The sequence below is a fragment of the Blennius ocellaris genome (genome assembly GCF_963422515.1).
Source record: "Blennius ocellaris genome assembly, chromosome: 18".
Lineage (NCBI taxonomy): Eukaryota > Metazoa > Chordata > Actinopteri > Blenniiformes > Blenniidae > Blennius > Blennius ocellaris.
The window spans coordinates 23,376,287-23,397,116 of NC_137667.1; the positions used below are offsets into that span (position 1 = coordinate 23,376,287).

At 42.0% G+C, this 20,830-nt stretch overlaps 1 protein-coding gene across 2 annotated transcripts in view; it reads left to right on the forward strand.

The window, feature by feature from the left end:
• The first annotated feature begins 6,052 nt into the window (after positions 1 to 6,052).
• The window catches only part of xrn2 (5'-3' exoribonuclease 2), a 59,966-nt gene continuing 45,188 nt past the window's right edge, over positions 6,053 to 20,830 (forward strand). For both annotated transcript variants that reach the window (XM_080514613.1, XM_080514614.1), the window contains exons 1-10: positions 6,053 to 6,252; positions 6,384 to 6,511; positions 7,833 to 7,944; positions 8,813 to 8,924; positions 9,197 to 9,255; positions 9,341 to 9,430; positions 9,540 to 9,612; positions 10,421 to 10,471; positions 11,980 to 12,137; positions 14,049 to 14,123. In XM_080514613.1, the coding sequence (XP_080370739.1) occupies positions 6,178 to 6,252; positions 6,384 to 6,511; positions 7,833 to 7,944; positions 8,813 to 8,924; positions 9,197 to 9,255; positions 9,341 to 9,430; positions 9,540 to 9,612; positions 10,421 to 10,471; positions 11,980 to 12,137; positions 14,049 to 14,123 (933 nt within the window). In that variant the 5' untranslated portion in view covers positions 6,053 to 6,177. The remainder of the gene's footprint in view (positions 6,253 to 6,383; positions 6,512 to 7,832; positions 7,945 to 8,812; positions 8,925 to 9,196; positions 9,256 to 9,340; positions 9,431 to 9,539; positions 9,613 to 10,420; positions 10,472 to 11,979; positions 12,138 to 14,048; positions 14,124 to 20,830) is intronic.

Below are 20,830 nucleotides of genomic sequence, written 5' to 3' on the forward strand. Positions count from 1 at the left end.
CCACTCTACCAACTGAGCCAAAGCCACTTGCTAATATCTGTAGCCAGACTAATACCTAAGACATAGACATGAATTGACTGACGTCTTCACTGCTGTTGTCTTCCATTAGTTTAGTTTAAATACATACAATTTTAAAAAGTTTCCATACTGCATCTTTAAATGGGTGTACCAAACATCCAGCACCAATCACAATCAAAGGGTTTGGTCCGATAGAGGAACAAAAGAGAAAAATAAAAATTGAGCCCAGGAGCAGTTCTATACGGATTTATTAAGAACTAGGAGAAGACGAAGAAGAAGAAAAAAGCCCTGCAGGCCTTTATTCCAGCTGCACAATGTGTAGAAACCGACTCAAAGAGGCTCAGATATGAAGACATTCGGCGAGCCAAGGAGGACACATCACAACCTTGGAGACACAAATTGCTCCATTATACCATGTGAATTCCTGCTGAGCTTTTCATGTGTGGGCTAAAGGGATCAGCTAATCAAAGGCGCGAGGAGGAAAAGGGGCGCCGACACGTTTAGCCGCCGCCTTTGTCAGCGTCGGGCTCCGGTACATTTTGAGTTGGACAAACGCGATGGAAAAAGAGATACTCTTCCCTTGACTCGCTCCTTTATTAAAATCACATTAATCAGATGGTTTGCCTGTAATGTGTGTGTGAGGTCATCTCCGGTGTGTGTGAGCGGCAGAGTGTGGATTTACCACATGAAAACACAGAACTTCTGACTCGCAAAGCTCACTGAAATTAGATCATTTGAGTGTGTGATAGATTTTTTGGTTTGTTTTTGGTGTATGTGTGTACGTGCATGTGTGTGTGTGTGTGTGTGTGTGTGTGTGTGTGTGTGTGTGTGTATTTTATTTCTAATCTATATAAATGAGCAAGGAGGCACTCTGTGACCTCTTTTCTGCACTATTGTTCTCCATTCATCATTATTGAATTTTATTTTATTTTAGAAACCAGTATTGATCTTTCTTTGGTTTTTTTCACTGTTGTGTTTCTTTTTGTCACAAATCTTTTTTTTTTTTGTTGCGTTTACATCCAGAGGATTTTTTTTCTTTCTGTCAGGAGTGTCACTGTGTCTTTCTTTGTCTACAAAGAGAGGAGTACTGTGTGAAGAAGTCATGGGAAAGTACAGGCTGGTGCAGGACGTGTGAGGATGGAGGGACAGTGCTGAGATGTGCGTTACCTTCTTGCTTGCGATGTGGATGGACAGGATGACAGATTCGCTTAGTACAAGAAGCATTGTGGACCGTGATATTTGCAGACAACATTGTAATGTGTGGTGAGAGGAGAGCGCAGGAGGGAGAGAACCTGGAGAGGAGGAGGTCAGTGGACACCACACAGAATGTGTGTGTGAAAGGAAAGGAGACAGGTGGGAAGGTAAAGGTGCAAGAAGAAGAGGTGGCAATGGTGGTTGAGTTCAATTTACCGGGATCAAACCTCCGGACCAATGGAATGGCAGAAAGAAGTGACAAAAGAGAGTGGGGACTGAATGGAGAGGGTGGAGACAAGGACCTGGAGACTGGTGGTGTGACAGTAGAGGGTGGAGGAAGTGGAGAAGTCCAGCCTTGAGTGGAACCCACATCCTTCTCATTGTGAGGCGACAGAGCAAACCACAGTGCCACTGTGTGGCCTCCGTTTCTGCTAGATGATACGAATAGAATAGAATAGAATAGAATAGAATAGAATAGAATAGAATAGAATAGAATAGAATAGAATAGAATAGAATAGAATAGAATAGAATAGAATAGAATAGAGCTTTATTCCTCCCCAGGGGGAAACACAAACTTACAACAGCTCAAGGTAAAAAGGTGCAGAAATTATAAAATTAGAGAATTAAAATATGTAAACATATGTAAATATCTAAACAAGAGCAAAAAAAATTCAATAAGTTAAAATAAAAAAAATAAAACAATCCAGTAAAAAAGAAAGAAAGAAATCCTCTAAAAATAGAGTAAATTGCCAGGATTGCTATCCACACGGTGTAGATAGGTAGAAACTGAGATGTACTCAGTGCAGGTGTAACGGTACATGTAGGACATTTACAGTGAGTTGTTAAACATCCTAACAGCTGTTGGGATGAAGGACTTCCGGTAGCGTTCTGTTTTACACTGCGGGTGTCGGAGCCTGAAGGAGCTGCTGAGCTCCTCCACTGTCGGGTGCAGTGGGTGGAGTGTGTTGTCCATGATGGAGGACATTCTGGTTAACATCCTCCTCTGTCCCACCTCCTCCACCGAGTCCAGCGAGCGGCCCAGGACAGAGCCGGCCCTCCTGACCAGCCTGGTCCGTCTGTAGGGACATTTCTGAATGGATTTTCCTCTTCTTTTTTGTTTTTGTTTCTTCCTGACCCTTTTTCAGTCTTCTTCACAACAGCTTAAGATTAATTTTATGCATATTTTCAGTCACTTTGTAGTTGATTTTCATGTTTATGTGTTGTTCGGCACCTTTTAATAAGCATATATTTAGCTTTTTAACTGTCTTTAGGCAACCACTGCAGCTTATAATAAATAAATAAAAGGTGGTTTCCTGCTGAGTTGCATTGAGTTTGAGGACATGTTTGATGTGTAATTCACTTCTACGGTATCTAAGATATACATAAGAGTAGGGAAGAAAACAATTTGCCCATCATGATATTGTTAAATGTAATAAACTAAAAGTTAGCTTATGTATGCTGATATTATGCATGCCTTTTAGATTAAATCTGTTTGAAATTATGCAGGTTTTGATGCATTAAGTGTTGGAGTCTGCTATGTGTCAGGCTCAAAAGGGGCCTCAAAAACAAAACGCATCCAGAAGTGGTCAAATGTTTAAAACATTGAGAAAACTGTTGGATTGAGGCTGAAGATGCAGTAGAACCTACATGAAGTACTCTAACACTGTTTATGATGCTCCACCAGATGAGGGAGCTCTCCCTCTTTTGGTCACAATGAGGGGAAATCATCTCAGAGAATCTTCGGTAGAGAAGAGCGAAAAGCTGACAAAAAATATGAGACAATGATCCTCTTTCTATGTTTTATTTAGTCCTATTTACTCCTAAAGCCTCCAAACTAAGACTTCAGGGTTACATTCTGCTCAATGTTTGTTTAAATAACATCTAATTTCCATTTTTCCTTGACAACATTTTTATGGAAATGAGTTTGGAGTCAGCCAGAGCATGAAATCAGCAGGTATTTCCTTGTGATTTCAGTGAACATCTCATCTGCAGCTGACAAAATGTGTGTTTTCCAGTCACATTCCTGAGCTGGAACACCTCTGTGTGCTATTTGCATCAGATTTCCCTTTATCCCCTCTATTTTCCCTCCACAAACACAGCAATGATGGCTTCGTCCTATTACTTGCAACTCCAGCGTAAATGTTTATGGAAATGGCTCATCGGAGCAGGCCAAGTGTTTTCCATCAGCAGCTCTTTGCAGTAATAATACTGCAGTGTTGATGTCAGACCCACCTTGCCTGAAGAGGGGAGGCTAATGGCCCCTTTCCTGCCCCCCCCCCCCCCCCCTCCCACACCCCACCCCACCCCCTCGCCGCAACCACCACCGCTCCTCCTCCTCCTCCTCTTCCTCTTCTCCCCTGTATGAGTCAGAGAGGAGGAGAGGATTGGGGGAAAAAAATCTAATTCACCTTAAATGTGGAGTCCCCCATTAAAAGAGCATCATGTAAGATCAACCACAGTGCAATTACAAGGAATATGGACCCCAGAGAGCGAGTGAGAGAGAGAGAGAGAGAGAGAGAGAGAGAGAGAGAGAGAGAGAGAGAGAGAGAGAGAGAGAGAGAGAGAGACAGAGAGAGAGAGAGAGAGAGAGGCAGGTTTTTGTTTGCTGATTTCGTTTTTTTGGTTACTTTTTTGCATTTCATCTATCTAGGTATTAAAAAATTACATTTATTGTAATCAATAAACATAATTGCAAATACTGTCATGCAATGTACCGTCATATGAACATGTTATATCTATATCTATATCGATCGATCGATATATATATCATGTCTCATATATTGTCTATTGTATCATAGAATATTGGAAAGTTTTTAATAGTACTCATGTCATGGCATCTATCATGTCGTGGTATCTATCATATTATGTCATAGCTAGGGCTGAGGGTAAATTATTGTTTTTAAAACGATTATTTGGGCGATTATTTTGTGGAATAGTGGACTATTCTAACAGACTTGGCTTGGCCTTGGCTCTGTCAGTTGACATACATTGGCAAACTAACTTTTGTTTAGTGAATCCTAATACTAAGCTGGCAAACATCAGTCTAATAATGTGTTTCATTCAGAAACAACCACAGCATGATTGAACTAACGCAAATTCTGAATAGGCTAACGTAACGTTGAACAAATACGACTAATTTTACTACAACCTGCTTGCTACCGTAGCTAGCTACACTTTGGTGGTGCTTGTGACGAGATAGCTGTGGTCTGTTAGCTGTAAGTTTGTCACTGTTACCGTTCATGCCAGCATTATATGCTATTTCTAGCTAACATTAGCCAAACACAGCTGTTTAACCACTCACTACTAACAGTAACGAAACACACCCACAGTTAGCTAGCACCACCGAAGTGCGCAGAGCTCAAGCTCACGTTGCATAATTGAAATGAAATTAATTCAGCAAACATTGGTGATGGTAACACTACTTACTTGTGTTCTACGGAGTCACGAGTAACAACGGGACGCCTTCACTTCAAATGCCCCTACATGGAAGGTGTGATATGCCGGCTCCATCGTACAAAGACTGCAAAACTATACCTTGACACTTAAGGGTGCGTTTAAAGTTTTCCAACACTTTTGATGTTGGGCGGCGGGTTGGTTGGAGATGAGTTTCTCCCTCCATACTGGTTTGTTTTGATCACTCGTGTGTGTGTGTGTGTGTGTGTGTGTGTGTGTGTGTGTGTGTGTGTGTGTGTGTGTGTGTGTGTGTGTGTGTGTGTGTGTGTGTGTGTGTGTGTGTGGCGAGTAGGTGTGGCAACACATCAATGATCTTTTAGAACCGAGGAGTCGACGTTGTCGGCGCGTTGCTACAGGCCTCGTCATAGCATATGTCATGTCTCACATGTCCTGTATTGCAGTGATTCCCAACCGGGGGTACACGGACCCATAGGGGTACGCGAGGGTATTGCAGGGGGTACGCAGAAAGATTATAAATTAGCCTACAGTATCCACACACACAAAAAAAAAAAAATACTATATTATATTGTATTATGTCATGAATTTTAGTAAGGCCATACGTTTATTTTCCATGAGTAGCAGTTCGTCCACAGTGATTGTAACACTACAATGCACATAATATGAAAAGACTATAAAGTGGCGCGCTTTAAAAAAAAAAAAAAAAGGTTCACGTTCTTGCTGCGGGCGCGCACGATTCGCGAAGCTAGCTAACTCTAGCTGCAAACCGACTGTAAACATGGATGCATGGCTAGGCAGGAGTAAACGTCCAGCTACCGCTACTGGTACCGTCGCCTCGGACGCAGGCACAGGGGAGCCCAGTGAAAAAAGGAATTATGAAAGACTTATGAAAGACAAGCAAGCGCAAGTGTCTCATTAAAAGGTATGTTTTTACACTCACAATAATTGTTTTATTTAAATGAGCAGTTGGATAGATAGAAAGACAAAGGGTTAAATATAAGTACACATTAAGGCGAATAATCACACACGAGAGAGGGGGTACTTTTCACATGGAAACCAGCTCAAGGGGTACACTGGTCAAAAAAGGTTGGGAACCACTGCTGTATTGTATCATAGAATACTGTATCATTTTTTAAGGGACTCATATCATATCATATCATGTCATATCATATCATATCATATCATATCATATCATATCATATCATGTGTATTTATTTATTTGTTTGTTTGTTTGTTTGTTTATTCATTCGTGTATTTATTTATTTATTTATTTTATTTTATTTTTTAAAGCCAAGCGTACTAACTTTAGATACCTGTAGTACCATCCCTGGCCTCGAGGGTCGCTGTGATTTACGGATCCCTTTCCGGGGAGTTCCGGAATAAGCCCCCTTGAACCGGAAGACATAATGAAATAATGGCGGCCCGGAGCAGCATGTAGCCGAAGTGTTTGTCTTCTCCACAACCCGCGTCCTGTTGTAATTCTGCTCTTTTAACCGTCTGCGACAACTCCTCATTGTTTTATTAAGCTGACAGAAAGACAAACGTTCACCGGAGATGGGAGTCCCGGCGTTTTTCCGTTGGCTGAGCCGCAAATATCCATCAATTGTTGTGCATTGTGTTGAGGAGAAGGTACGTTAGCTTAGCATCAGCGATTGGGCTGTAGGGTCTATTTTTTTAATTTTTATTAAGCAATCAGATAACAGAGCGTGTGTTTTAATACGAATCGATGCTGATGTGTGTGTTGTTTCCCTTCCCGACAGGGGAAAGAGTGTAACGGAGTTCGTATTCCTGTCGATACAACCAAACCAAATCCCAACGAGGTGGAGTTTGATAATTTGTACTTGGACATGAACGGGATCATTCACCCGTGTACTCATCCAGAAGACAAGTAAGACTGGGTTTCTATTTCATATTATTGTTTTTGAATTTAATAAAGCTGTAAAGATGCTTTAATGACGGTTCATGTCATTCATTCGCAACAGAAGTGAAGCTGTCAAGTGTAAAAGAAAATCCCTGAAAACATGTTTCTTATGACAATCAATCAATCAGGCGTTATTGATATTGCAGATTTTGCTAACTAAAATGCAGCACAATCTGTTTTACTGTGTTAAATCAAAACAGTGTGATGATGCTCCTATGGATTTGGAGATCACTTGTATAGTTTTTCCACCCAAAGTGTTGGTCATGTTCACCCATTCACATGCCAATGGAGACGGGAGTCTTGCATGGCTCTCTCTCCATCCCATGGGGGCAATTTGAGGTTCCGTGTCTTGCTCAAAGGCTCGTCCTCACCTCCCGATTGAGAAATGAACACTACCAACTGAGCCAAACCCTTCCTCACACATGCATTAAAAAAAACTGAAACAATAACCTGAGTTACACCTACTGTATATATCCTCTTGGGAGCTCAAATGGATCACGTGTTATGCTCAGAAACCCACATTGGTGACCTGGCCGCGTTTCAATGGGACTCGACCTTGCAAACTCCCAATCCCAAGTCTGCTTCTCTAATCTCGAGGCCAAGGTTTGGCAACCTTCTACTCTCAAAGAGCCATTTGGTCCCGTTTGCCACTGAACAGGAACAGAACACACTGGGAGCCACACACCCCCGCCCCCTGTCATCGCTCTATTATGAAATCGGCACATGTGGGAGATCAGGGTTTTTAGAACCGTACGTGGTGTGGCTTCCAATGTCATTCAGTTGTGTAATCCCAGATTATTTAGCGTAACGTGAATAATTGCTCCTCTCTGTGGCTGTAAGCATGAAGCATCGTTCCTCCACACGTTTGCTGATTGGTAGTGAGAATCGTCACTCGACAAGTTGGCAATATTAAAAATATCTCATCTGTCGTAAACACTCCTGTTATTGTTCTCATACGCCACTTTTCACACACTGGTTGTTTTTTTTGAATGGGTTTATTTAAATCGGCGCGACACAGCACTGTGGTCTTCTTACGAGGTTCAGACGCTCCTCTCAGCAACAGGAGAGGAGATCCAGCGGGAGATGGACACTGCAATTCGGATTGATTCTTCCTGCCACTGTTATTGCATAATGATGTTACACTCTTGGGTCGTTCACAACCCCGCCTACATTTTACATTTTACCACACGCTGTTGTGGGACCAAGCAACACATGCATCTTGGGTGCGCTTTGCCTTGCTGTACCATTCAGCCCAATGCAGTGCCTTTAAAACTGGTGTCTCTTTCAGACCTGCCCCCAAAAATGAAGACGAGATGATGGTCGCCATATTTGAATACATCGATCGTCTGTTCAATATCGTGCGGCCCAGGAGAGTCCTGTACATGGCCATCGATGGAGTGGTGAGTCTCTGCTTTCTTGCCTTCAGTCTGGTTCAAATTTTTTCTCACTGGCATTTTTGAATATTGGGATAAAATCTGCAAACATAACTTCTACAACAGCGCTGCATTCTGGGTTAATTGAAAGTTTAATGTATGTTACATTATAGAAGTGTTTTTGCCGGTTCTGAACTCGCCAACGTCTAAAAAGACGTCCAAGCAAGAGGCATGTAGACGCATTACATGTTTTTCTGTTGTGCAATGTATCTACTGACAGAGCTTTTATATTGTCTTTATTTTCTTCATCTCTTGCTCTTATTTCTGGGAGTGTGTCCTATTTTTGATGTGTGTCATACATATTGCAAATGTTTTTTGTGGCTGTTAACTAATCCCCACATTGATAATAACATTTATTTTAACTTAGGCCATTTTTCGCACTTCGTTTGTGGTTGGAACAAAAGTTGAATGGCAAAAGTACTTTTTGGACGTGTATAGACATTTTCAACCTCAGAACTAAACCCGCAACTAAAAGTATCATATACACAATGTATGTTGGATTATCGTTGTGGGTTTTTAGCAGCATTAATCAGACCCAAAGCTTCTGAGATCCCTTCTAACCTTGAGCAGCAGTTTCCTCATGTTTCTTTTCTTTGATGTTTGTATTCGCAAAAACTAAATCTTCGTTTCATGGCACTTGCTCATATTGTTGGATTACATGCTATTCCAATACGTCATTTTAAACCAATTTTCCTCGAAGGACAACATAAGGAAATACCAGGCTGCAGTTTTTAATCATCCCTTCACTTTCCAGTCACATCCAGTCTGCTGTGTTCAGAGTAATCCACGGGTTTCAAGGGACACATGAGTTGTCTGTCCTTTTTTAACTGCCCAGGCTCCACGCGCCAAAATGAACCAGCAGCGCTCTCGACGGTTTCGTGCTTCCAAAGAAGGAGTGGAGCTCACAGAGGAGAAGCAACGCATGAGAGAGGAGGTCATCCAGAGAGGTGTGTGCATTTTTACTTTACTAGTCTATCAGAGTCAAGAGAAAGATAGTTTATTATCTGAACCACAGTTCAGATAGAAAGTTTAGATATTATTTCTGATGCCATGAAAGTATTTCAGAGTGAACAGAAGCAGCTATTGGAAAGCGTTCGATTGTTTTGCTTGTTTGTTGTTGTTTTTTTACATTTTTCAAGTTATGATTATTTATCATCAGCAGGTCAACAAAGACATTTTAGTCCAGTTTAAATGTCTTTATTTTTCTTCCTTTTAACAGGAGGTTATCTTCCCCCTGAAGAGATCAAAGAGAGATTTGACAGCAACTGTATCACACCAGTAAGTCTGTTCGAGGGTTGCATTTCTTTATTCAGGTCTGTCGTTCCACATGGAGCCTCTTTCAGTGATGTGGTTGTGTTTGTAGGGGACAGAGTTCATGGACAACCTGGCACAATGTCTACGGTACTATGTGGCCGAGAGGCTGAGCAATGACCCCGGCTGGAAGAACGTTACTGTGAGTGTCTCACATACTGTTGTTCAGGGCGACACGTTTGATGCTCCCACTGACTGTGTGCGTGTGTGTGTGTGTGCGCGTGTGTGTGTGTGTGTGTGTGTGCGCGCAGGTGCTTCTGTCGGATGCCAGTGTCCCAGGTGAAGGTGAACACAAGATCATGGACTACATCAGGAAGCAGAGAGGTAGAGTTTTGTCTGAAACTATGGCATGCGCACACACTGGAGCAACATCGTGTTAATTTATAGCTGAAATACTTGTGTTGGCATGGTATGAGGACTTGACTCAAATCAAATCTGGCTTCACTTTCTCCAGTTAGTCGTGATGCAAATGAAATATGTGACGTCTGAGGCCCCATTGATGCAACGCTTTCAAGAGACACCTCAAAACTTGGGTTGTGTTTTGATGGTCTGTTTACAGGAGAGCAATGATTGGAGCCACTAAAAAAAAGCTACTTTTTGAAAGCGGTTCTCAAGGTGGAGGTTTTCAAAAGTGCTCCGGCTGACGAAACATGGCTAGTGCGCATCTGCACTTTGGCCATACTAAATCTTCTGCACATGCTCAGTAGATGGGCAATAAGAGTAATGTTTCCTCCAGTGTCAGGACTTCCAGTCCATATTCTCCTGGACTTGGTACTTTTATTTTGACAGTCATGGTAATGACAATCCAACTTGGTGGTCCGTCCACTAGAATGTCCTGGTCTCACATTGTTGACACCAACAAATGGTGGCGTCATGGTGGTGGTGTTATATTTGTATATGTTCTGTTTCGGGGGGGGGGGGGGGGGGGGGTGGAAAATATTGCCTTGCCTTCACGTAATCTTCTTTTTGTACCTTGTTCATCATTAAAAAAATTATTGGGGGAAAAACAACTGATTCTCCTGTTGACTGTTTCATTCTCCAAAAACTCGACAAAACCTTAATTGATATGACACACACTCATGCACACTATGAGATATTCTGCTGACTCACTGTTTCTGATTTATCTTGACAGCTCAGCCCCACCATGACCCCAACACGCACCACTGCCTGTGCGGAGCCGATGGTAAGCCTTGAAATCCGCCTCCTCAAACACTTAACTCTCGTTTAAACTGCTGACCTCAGCAAACTCCACATGATAACTAGTTTCCAGTTAGAAGTGTGGCGTCATTATCTCGTCTGGTGTTTCCTACAAGTTGAGATTGAATGTGTGTGACGCCCCCCCACTGTTTCAGTGGGCAAATTTAAAGCAGCTGCTTGTTGGCATTTAATTATCAGACCCTTAAACTCCACTACTGTGACAAATACAGGATGTTCTTTTTCTTCAGTGCAATTTTTTTAAACTATTTTTAATTTTGAGAAAGGGAAGCACCGATCCAGGTTTTTTCACTTCCGATCGGATCCCAATACCAGAATGTGGATATCTGCTGATACGATATTATTCCTATTCCAGAGCTCTGTTTGCTTTAATATTATTATCATTATTGTTGATTTTATATGAGGCTGTACTTAACTCCTCTCTATGGTAAAGTGTGAAATATTGGAATATAATAAATGTAATAAACAGGGCGGTATGGCTCGGTTGGTAGAGAAGTCATTTCCCAATCGGAATGTTGCAGGTTCGATTCCCATCTCTGCCTGCCCACATGCCGAAGTGTCCTTGGGCAAGACACTGAACCCTGAACTGCCTGTGTGAATGCAGTGTGAGAGTGAATGGTTGGTGGTGGTCGGAGGGGCTGATGGAGCAAAATGGCAGCCTCGCTTCCGTCAGTCTGCCCCAAGCCAGCTCATGGCTACAGACGTAGTTTACCACCATCCAGTATGGAGTGAATGAATAATGCAATGTAAAGCATCTTTGAGTGCCCAGAAAAGCGCTGTATAAAATCAATGCATTATTATAAACTCCTCTCCATAGTAAAGTCATAAATGTAGGAATGTCTGCATGTTTTCTCCCAAAAGACAACTTGAGGTTAGTAGAAGGTCAGAAAAGGAAGCAGTACAAAGTATTTTTCTTCCATGTGGACAATGTGGGGTCTGCGTGACGTCATCATCTCATAAGAAACTAGTTTTATCTTTAAAACCTCACAATCACTTTATTAATCCCTGGAGAAATTCTTTAGCAACGCAGCACCAACAGAATGTCTTCAGCTCCAACCATTGCTTAGATGTTTTGAATTTAGCTATTTTTTTGTGATTGAGCAAACCGAACAATATAATAAATAACATTAAAAAGCATTGAAATAGGAAAGAAAGATCCCATCAGTCTATTCTCACTAACTGTATGCTGAAATGAGATTTCCATGTAATATTTTTGAGTTTTACAGCAAGAAATGATTTCATGAGTTGTCAGAGTGTCAATTCCAGCTATGTGTATTATTACATCAGTATTCCTTTGACAATTCAGTCATGAATTATTCCAGTTACGTCACGTTGTATGACTTTTAAAAGATTGCTATATGTATTGTTTGTCCCTATAACAACTCACAACAGTTGAAGTGTTTCAGTGGGTGGCCGACGAAGGGTTAAAGTGAAGAGCTGAAGAGATGATGGGACGTCTGTCGTTGGTTGTTTCAGCTGATCTGATCATGTTGGGTCTGGCCACTCACGAGCCCAACTTCACCATCATCAGAGAAGAGTTCAAGCCCAACAAGCCCCGGCCCTGCGCGCTCTGTGGACAGGTCGGCCACGAGATCAAAGACTGCCAGGGGGTGGCCCGGGAGAAGAAGGGGGAGGTGAGACTTTCTTACTGAATACATCCCAAGTTTCAGAAGCCATTACTATTCATACGACACGCTTGAAACTCGAGTGGTAGTTTGCAGTGGTGTAGTCCAGAGTATACATGAATATAGGACGTATACCCACTACTTGTTCACTCAGCATTACATACACCCACTTCCAAATCCTCCAGGCTGCACCATTCACCAGTATCTTTCAGCCTTTTTGCCTTTTTATTTCCCAATGGGATGATAAGGCCATGACCCTCCCAGCTAGTACTCCTGCATTCACTGACCTGGTTGGTTAATGTTTACTGACCCAATCAGAGGCAGAGTAAGGCGGGTCATGACGAGAAAAGTATTGCTAACTGACAATGAGCTAATGGACTCATTTTCGTTAATTCCTTGTTTTAAAGCAGGGGTGTCAAACATGCGGCCCGGGGGCCAGAAGCGGCCCGCCAGAGGATCTAAACCGGCCGCCATGTGATTCTTTTTAAAGTATAAATATGAAAACTGACAGAGGCTGATCTAAAAACACTAGATTGGCAAAAATGACATTCAAAACCGCCCTTGGTCAGAATTTGACTCCCGACATTAATGCATGTGTGGAGGTCACACAACACAACACCTTTCACAATAAAACAATGAGTCCAACTTATGTGAAATCATACTTTAGACACGTAAACTCAAAACATTTTCCAGATGATGACAAATTGTTTTTATCCTGAATAAGATATCCAGATTCAGGTGACTGAGGTTTTTTTTTTTGCAAATATAATATCGGATTTCCTTTAATATGTATATTTCAGAATAGACTGGCAAATTCTTGCAGTTACAAAAGGATCAAAAGAAGGAAAGACTTTGCATTTGTCCATATCTGCAGTTTATTATGTTCTGTTTGACTTGTTGGGCCTCCAGGGGTCAGATCAGGTTGATGTGGCCCCTCAACTGAAATGACTTTGACCCCCCTGTTCTCAAGCCACAAGCTGTGGCGCTGTATCGTCTAATGACCTTATACCAATGAGCGCTGGTACTTCCTCACTTCTCCACATCTTCTTTGTGCTTGGTGTTTGCTTATTCACACTAGCGTGTTCGCTTTGTTTGTTTGCTACCCAACATGCACTGCGCTCTACGTCACGCCATCTCTCTCAGTCTGCAGGAAAGTTTACTGATGGTCCGTGACGCGTTCGCGTTGTCCGTAAACTGGACCTCAGTTCACCTGCATGTGAACTGATCCAAATCACAGTTGAGGGGCACTATTAATGAAGTGCACTTTGAAATGAGCGCTGGTCCAGATGTGTTGTCCAGCCTGTGGGCCGCAGGCCGACTGCAGCCTGTGGGCCAGGTTTCATTTGTTAGTGTTACGACCCCAAAGAGGGAGGAACTATATTTCAGGACACAAGAGACAAGGGCGCACGTTTTTAAGCATTCAATTAATTTTCCTTGATTTCTTTTCACCAAAATCCTCGTTCACCTGTCCAAAAAGAAAAAGCACACAGGGAACAGGGAAGGTTTAACTGAAAGATGACGTGACTGCCCGGCCAAACAAAACAAACCGGTGCCACTGGCCCTGGGGGGAATTAACCATGAGGTAGATTTAAATCCTACTGCTGGGTTACTTCTTGTGAGTGGTCTGGCCCCTTGTACTTTCCTCACACTGAAGGGTTAATCAACTTGGTTTTTCACTGATTGCAATTAAAGTGAACATTAAAAAAAACACATAAACAAAGGGTGTTTTTCTCTGTAATCAAGCAACTTACAATAAGGCTGCTGCATCGTCACTATATTCAGACTATTTCATCCATTCATTGGCAGCGTTTAGTCACATTTGTAGACGTGGAGTATTTTGAGAATGGTCTGACTCTGACTCATCACTTTAAAAGGAATGTGAATTCAAGCCACTCTCCTGCTTTCTCTTTCCCTCCATAGCACGACGAGTTTGCAGACACGATGCCGGGATCGGAGCAGGAGTTCATTTTCATCCGACTGTGCGTCCTTCGGGAGGTCAGTTCACTCTAAGTTCAAGCATGATCTCATTCAGCTGTGTGTCAGAATACTGGTGTATTGATGAAATTCAAATCAGGCTAATTTCATTACAAAGCTGAAAGAAATATACACAAAGAAATAATTAGATCTCAGACCTGCTTCACCAAACCTTTGGTGCATAGATGCTGTAACACTTCACACATTTAATGTAAATACATTTCTCTATATATTGTGTTAGAGATTTTTCAGCAAATACTCCCAGATCTCCTTCAGCTACAACTTCCAACACATCACAAAATATAATACCGTATTTTCTGCCCTATAAGGCGCACCAGGTTAGAAGGCGCACCTACATTGATTGACATAATTTACAACTTCATTCATATATAAGGCACACCGCATTATAAGGCGCATGGAATAGACCAGTGGTCAGCAACCTTTATAGCTCAAAGCCATTAGGTTACATTTTCCACTGATTGTAACACCCAGAGAGGTGCACGCACTTTATTTTGATAGTCCTACCTGCAGCCTATGCCAGGAGGACACTACACACAAAACCTTCTTCACTGCTGGTTGACAACTTACAACTACCGCTAATAAACTAAACTACATGAACTAAGCAACAAAAACACAACACAATTATTACCGACACCACAAACCAAATATAACCCCCAATAATTGCATTTAAAACACCACAAATAGCTGCAATGAATTATGGGAGTTTCTATCGGCTGCACTGAGAAGCTTCATGTTCATGTTTTGTGTTGTTGGAGGTTATTGTGGGTTGTTGTTGGGCTTGGTGTTGTGTTGATTGTGTTTATGTGTTTTTGTTCCCCAGTTTAGGGAGTCATTATTTCATCTAGTTTATTTTGGTTTGTTAGAATGTTGGTGTGCAACCATGAGTGATGAAGGTGTTGTGTGGAGTGTCGTCCGCTCTGAAGATCCGGTTGCAAAGTTAGAATTGTCAAAATAAAAGTTTCTGGTTGTTCAGCTGTCAAATAGCAGTCTTGAGTAGAACAATCGTCCATATATAAGGCGCACCGGGTGATAAGGCGCACTGGCAGCTTTTGAGAAAATTTGAGGTATTTAGGTGCCTTATAGTGCGGAAAATACGGTAATGGAAAAATTTGTGCTAGTGTCTAGTGGTGAAAATAGATACTGCACGCTCCACTGAGCTGCATTTGTTTATAATTACCACTTAAGAGGTGACAAGCTCAGAGCGCCATGTTCATGGCAGTTCGACGGCAGAGCTGAATTTCACTGCGAGATCGCACATATTTTAGTCCATTCCCGCAAATCTGTCTTTCATTGTGTGGGAATTCCCACATACTGGCGTGTGTGTGTGTGTGTGCAGGTAGTGTGTCTGCTGCAAACAAATGTGTTGTGCAAGCACACTAATAGCATTTTGAGTAAATATTTAAATAGAGATAGAAAAACTTGAGATTACGCTCTCAAAAATCATTTCTGAGCTCAGATTCTTCCTCTGAGCTCTCTCTCTCGCTCTCGCTCTCGCTCTCGCTCTCGCTCTCGCTCGCTCGCTCAAATCTCTCCACGTCCGCTCAAGTTCTGCTGTGCGCTCGCTCAAAACGTGCAAAGACCAAATGTGACAGACACGGTTGTCCACCAATCACAGAAATTCGGTGCGGGCATTGAACTCTGATTGGTTCCTTCAGATTCTGGAAGTGCCTCATAACCAACGAAGAAGAAGAAGAGGGAAAAACATGCTGCGAGGGAAAACAGAAATAAGGACAACTAAAGATAATGATCCTGGATTACAACATGTTTTCCCTCGCAGAGGAAGAATCTGAGCGCAGAAATGATTTTTGAGCGCGCAATCTCAAGTTTTTCTTTGAGTAATTTAAATATTTCCTCAAAATGTTATTAGTGTGCTTGCACAATAAATTTTTTTGCGCTCAAATTTTCCCATCGCTGGCTCAGAATTTTGGCACAAATATAACCCCATAGGATGGGACTGTCATGAAGCACCTGAGCGCATCACTGATAGCGAGCCGGGGTCAGGAAGACAAATATCACTTTCAGAGGAAATTCTGGAGAAGCAGACGCTCCAAACAGCGCAGATACCGGGGGAAGTAGTATCTGATGCTCATTTCTGAGCTTGGCCCAACAGCAGTTTGACTCCCGGAGCCATTATCAGGTGCAAGGCTGCAGCTAAGAGGGGTTGAGGGGGCCGAATCAAGCGGAGGGGTTTTTAAATGTCTTTTTTGAAGGAAAGGCATCCTCCCAGCCTGTAGTCAATCCGTGCCTCAACATCGACATTTCAGGAACAACGGTAACCGACTTGTTTCCACAACTGATGGTGTGAATCTCTTTTTAAGTGAGGTAATGAAAGTAGTCCTTGATTCCTTGATAGAACAATTTTCTTGATCCTGTAAATGTTATTCTGAAGTGTTAATGACCACTTCAAATGAAGACTGCAGTTTTAAAAGCATTGTATAATAAATTACACGGTGCGATAAAGCAACAAATATTATTAAATGACATTGAAATGAAAAATACTTAAGTTAGGCATTCATCTATTATGCAAAACAGATTTTTATTGTACCATTTATTTCATAGAAAATGTTGTCTAACCTGTATAATGAGCTGAATGTAATGCACACCACACATTGAGTTCATTGCCCCCAGCTGGAAACATCATGGCCACAGTCTTCAAGTGGAAGGAGATGAAGAAGAGGAGTGAGAGAACAGAGGGAAAAAAACAAAGCACGGAGAATTGCAGCAATGTATATAGTTCAGAGAATGTAAACAGTCAAATTTTGTATATATTTTTTGAGATGGAGCAGAGAAACCAGAGAAGAAGCAAAGTGTAGTGCAGGGAGACGAGAGGTAAGGCACCATGTAAAGCAGGAGGCCTCAATAGAACGACGACCAGTTTGGCACGAATCTCAATTCCTGACCCTGGATCACGATTTTAATCTGAATTCTATGATTCAAGGCTGAGGCGTCACGTACAGCCGCCACCTTTTTATCATGCGTTACAAGTAAGAGCAGGAAACGGTGGCGGATCATCTATTAAGTCATTACACACCGTCACCATTATTGTTCCGCCGTGTGGCACTACGTCACATAAAGAATGTCAGGCCCATTTAAGAACTATATTGAGGTTCATTTTATCACATAAAGAATGAAGGAATGTGGCAGGAATGATGGGAAATGATATAGGTAACTCATCGTGCTGATGTGTAAACACACCTTAAAGCAAGTTTGACGGGGGGATCACACTGTGACAAGAAGAGTGGAGGATTTAGTGAAGGAGTGTTCTTCACCTCTGACCAGCGACTTAAAGAAGCACAATCCAGAAATCTCTCCCTGTATTTCTGTCTCCGTCTCTCTGTGTGTAAATAATGAGATATTTGGTTTTACACTTACTTTTCTCCAAGAGTGCTTTTTTCATGTGAGCCTCAACACAAGTTTTGAAAATCCCAGGCTTAAATTATTACTACAACCACCTTGACTACTACTACTCATAATAATGATAATAACAACAACAATAATGATAGTAATAATGGTAACATTTGCAATTAAAACAACTTTTACTGACAGTGTAAAAAACCTGAGCTGGTTCCGGCCCTTGGTTTGGCCTGCTGGTCTGATTTTGGCCCTCGGGGGGGAAATAATTGAGGAGCCCTGAACTAAAGTAAAACACTGATGCAGCATAAAGAGATGAATATAAAAGAGGACAAAGAGACAACTAGGGCTGCAGCTAACAATAGTAATTCATAATTTATTAATTGGTTGATCATTATTTTCAATTAATCATTGAGTCGGATAAAAAAAAAAAACATTTCAAATTGTAGGACCAGTTGATATTGAACGAACACCAAATATGTTATGATTATTTCAAAGCACATAACTGAACCAAGGTGTGTCTGTGTAAGATTTAAATAAGATTTAATTTACTTCAGGGACCACATACAGTCCAGTTTCATCTTGAGTGACCTGACTGGTCAAATATTGTTATAATAACCTTTCAGTTTACACTTCAGATTTTTTCTTTGTTGTCGTCACAGTGTATGCAATGAAATTGTCTATATTTTTACAAGATCAAACAGTTAGTACTGAAAGTGATTACAATTTCAACATAAAGTCAATTTTAATGAGCCATTCTGATGCAAAATGCAATGAAATTTCAAACTACACTAGTATAAATCCTCTATAAGCTCCTTGGTTGGACCAGATTGGAGCCTCTTGGTGGGTTTTGGCCCACGGGCCTCATGTTCTCTACTGTTTAGTGAAAGTCAAACTAACGGAGAGGAACTTCACAGAGCAGCAATAATTCACATCTCAAAACTAATCTGCTGTCACCACAATGTCTGAATATTCTAATAATCAGTATTTTGGCTGTTCCAGTGGTGCTCAGCTTGAAATGTTCCAGGAAAAATTGTCCGTTGTCTTTGTCAGGCAGCTTGTTCTCATTAAGGTGTGTTAACGGTTAAATATGTGTTAAACAGTGAGGTGTCATCCAGTACAGGGTGTCGCTCTTACCGGGTCGCTGCTCACAGGTTCTACTATACCGCCTCTGTTCTGCCTCAGCCTCACTCCATTCGCTGTTTAAAAAAAAAAAAAAAAAACCTTATTTCAGTCAGGCAGCATTGCAGAAGCTCCGAAGGTGAAGTAAACGGCTCCGCAACATGGCGAGTGGCAAAAATCACGCAACAAAACGAATCGATAATGAAATTTGTTGCCAACACTTTTAATAATGGAATTTAATCGGAGGAGACAAGACAGGGAAAGACTAGAGCATGGAGAGAAGAGCAGACGAGAGGAAAACACAAGAGGATGGAGAGAGGAAGGCATTGATGCAGCTGAGTGTAGGAAGGAGAAGATCTCAGTGATATGTTGATCTTCAGTATGAATGGGACAAGGTAAGGCCTATAGTTTGGCTCATGCATCACGTCTCCCCCCAGTTATAAACTTTACCTCACCCCTGCCTATATACAGATGCTGGTCATATAATTAGAATATCATGAAAAAGTTGATTTATTTCAGTAATTTCATTCAAAAAGTGAAACTTTTATACATTCATTTCACACAGACTGACATATTTCAAGTGTTTATTTCTTTTGATATTGATGATTATAACTGACAACTAATGAAAACCCCTAATTGAGTGTCTCAGAAAATTAAGATATAGTGGAAAGGTTCAACATTGAAGACACCTAGTGCCACACTCTATTCAGCTAATTAACTCAAAACACCTGCAAAAGCCTTTAAATGGTCTCAGTCTAGTTGGGTAGGCGACACAATCAACGGGAAGACTGATGACCTGACAGTTGTCCAAAAGACGACCATTGACATCCTGCACAAGGAGGCCAGGACACAAAAGGTCATTGCTGAAGAGGCTGGCTGTTCACAGAGCTCTGTGTCCAAGCACATTAATAGAGAGGCGAAGGGAGGGAAAAGATGTGGTAGGAAACAAGTATAGAAGCAATAGGGATAAGCGCACCCTGGAGAGGATTGTGAAACAAAACCCATTGAGAGATGTGGGGGAGATTCACAAAGACTGGACTGCAGCTGGAGTCAGTGCTTCAAGAAGTACCACACAGACGTATGCAAGACATTCCTGGTGTCAGTGGAGACGGCGTCAGAAGCGTCTCTCCTGGGCTAAAGACTAAACGGACTGGACTGCTGCTGAGTGGTCCAAAGCTATGCAAGTACATGTTGCAGGTCCTTTGGTAATCAAGGAAGAGAGGAGAGGCACAGAATCCATGTTGCTTGAGGTGGAGTGTAAAGTTTCCGCAGTCAGTGATGGTTTGGGGTGCCATGTCATTACTGGTGTTGGTCTACTGATGGGGGGTTTCCACCAGAAAGAACCAGGTCCTAGTTCAGGACCAGTTCTTAAATGAGCACCGCCAAAGAACTGGTTTTTTTTCCACCGCTAACGGAGCCGAGTGAGAGCCGCGTCATTGCGTCACTCCAAAAGGTGTTACGTCACTGACCTCAGCGATCAATGCTGACAGCGCTCATCCAAGAAGACGGACTGTAGTCATCGGTTTGGTCCGGGTCGCTCTATTGATGTTTCTTCACGTCCGTCTCTGTCCGGAGCCGCAGAGTGGCCAGAGAGAGGGGGAAAAAATCCGTGAATGGGCTTGGGGCTTATTTTTCAACATGTGAGCATTACTTGTGAGTTTCTGCTCCTTTCACTTTATTTCTGGACGTGTCTGAATCAAAAGCTTCAGCATCAGGAGGAATGGAGGTGTAGAATGATAGAACGGTGCTCTACAGCTGTTTCCATGGCAACCTACGTAAACACACGCTGATTAAAGTCTCTTTCACATGAAGCCATTAAAAGGCTCATTTTATGGTTAAAAAAATCCAAGCTTTCATTTACAGTAGAATGTAGTTTGTTTTTTAGTTGCTGATGAACCAAAAGTCTGGCTTCATTATAAAGTTCTGTGGACTCGGACAATAATATTGGAGCCTCTCGTCGCGGAGCACGAGGCAGCCGCACACTGCACTGCGCAGCGGCTGCACTGCTTCAGCCTACGGTCATAACACGAAGCAAGGCATGAAAGTGTAGTTGGTTATAAAGATGTTACCATAAAATGTGTAAAAACAATGGAAAACTGCTTCTAAATTCTATATCTCACGCAGCTGACAGCACAGTGGAGGAGCTCTGCACCTCAAGAGCCACGGCGCCACCATTAAGGATTAGATTCTTTGTTCATGATATTCTAATTATATGACCTATACTAATGCAATCC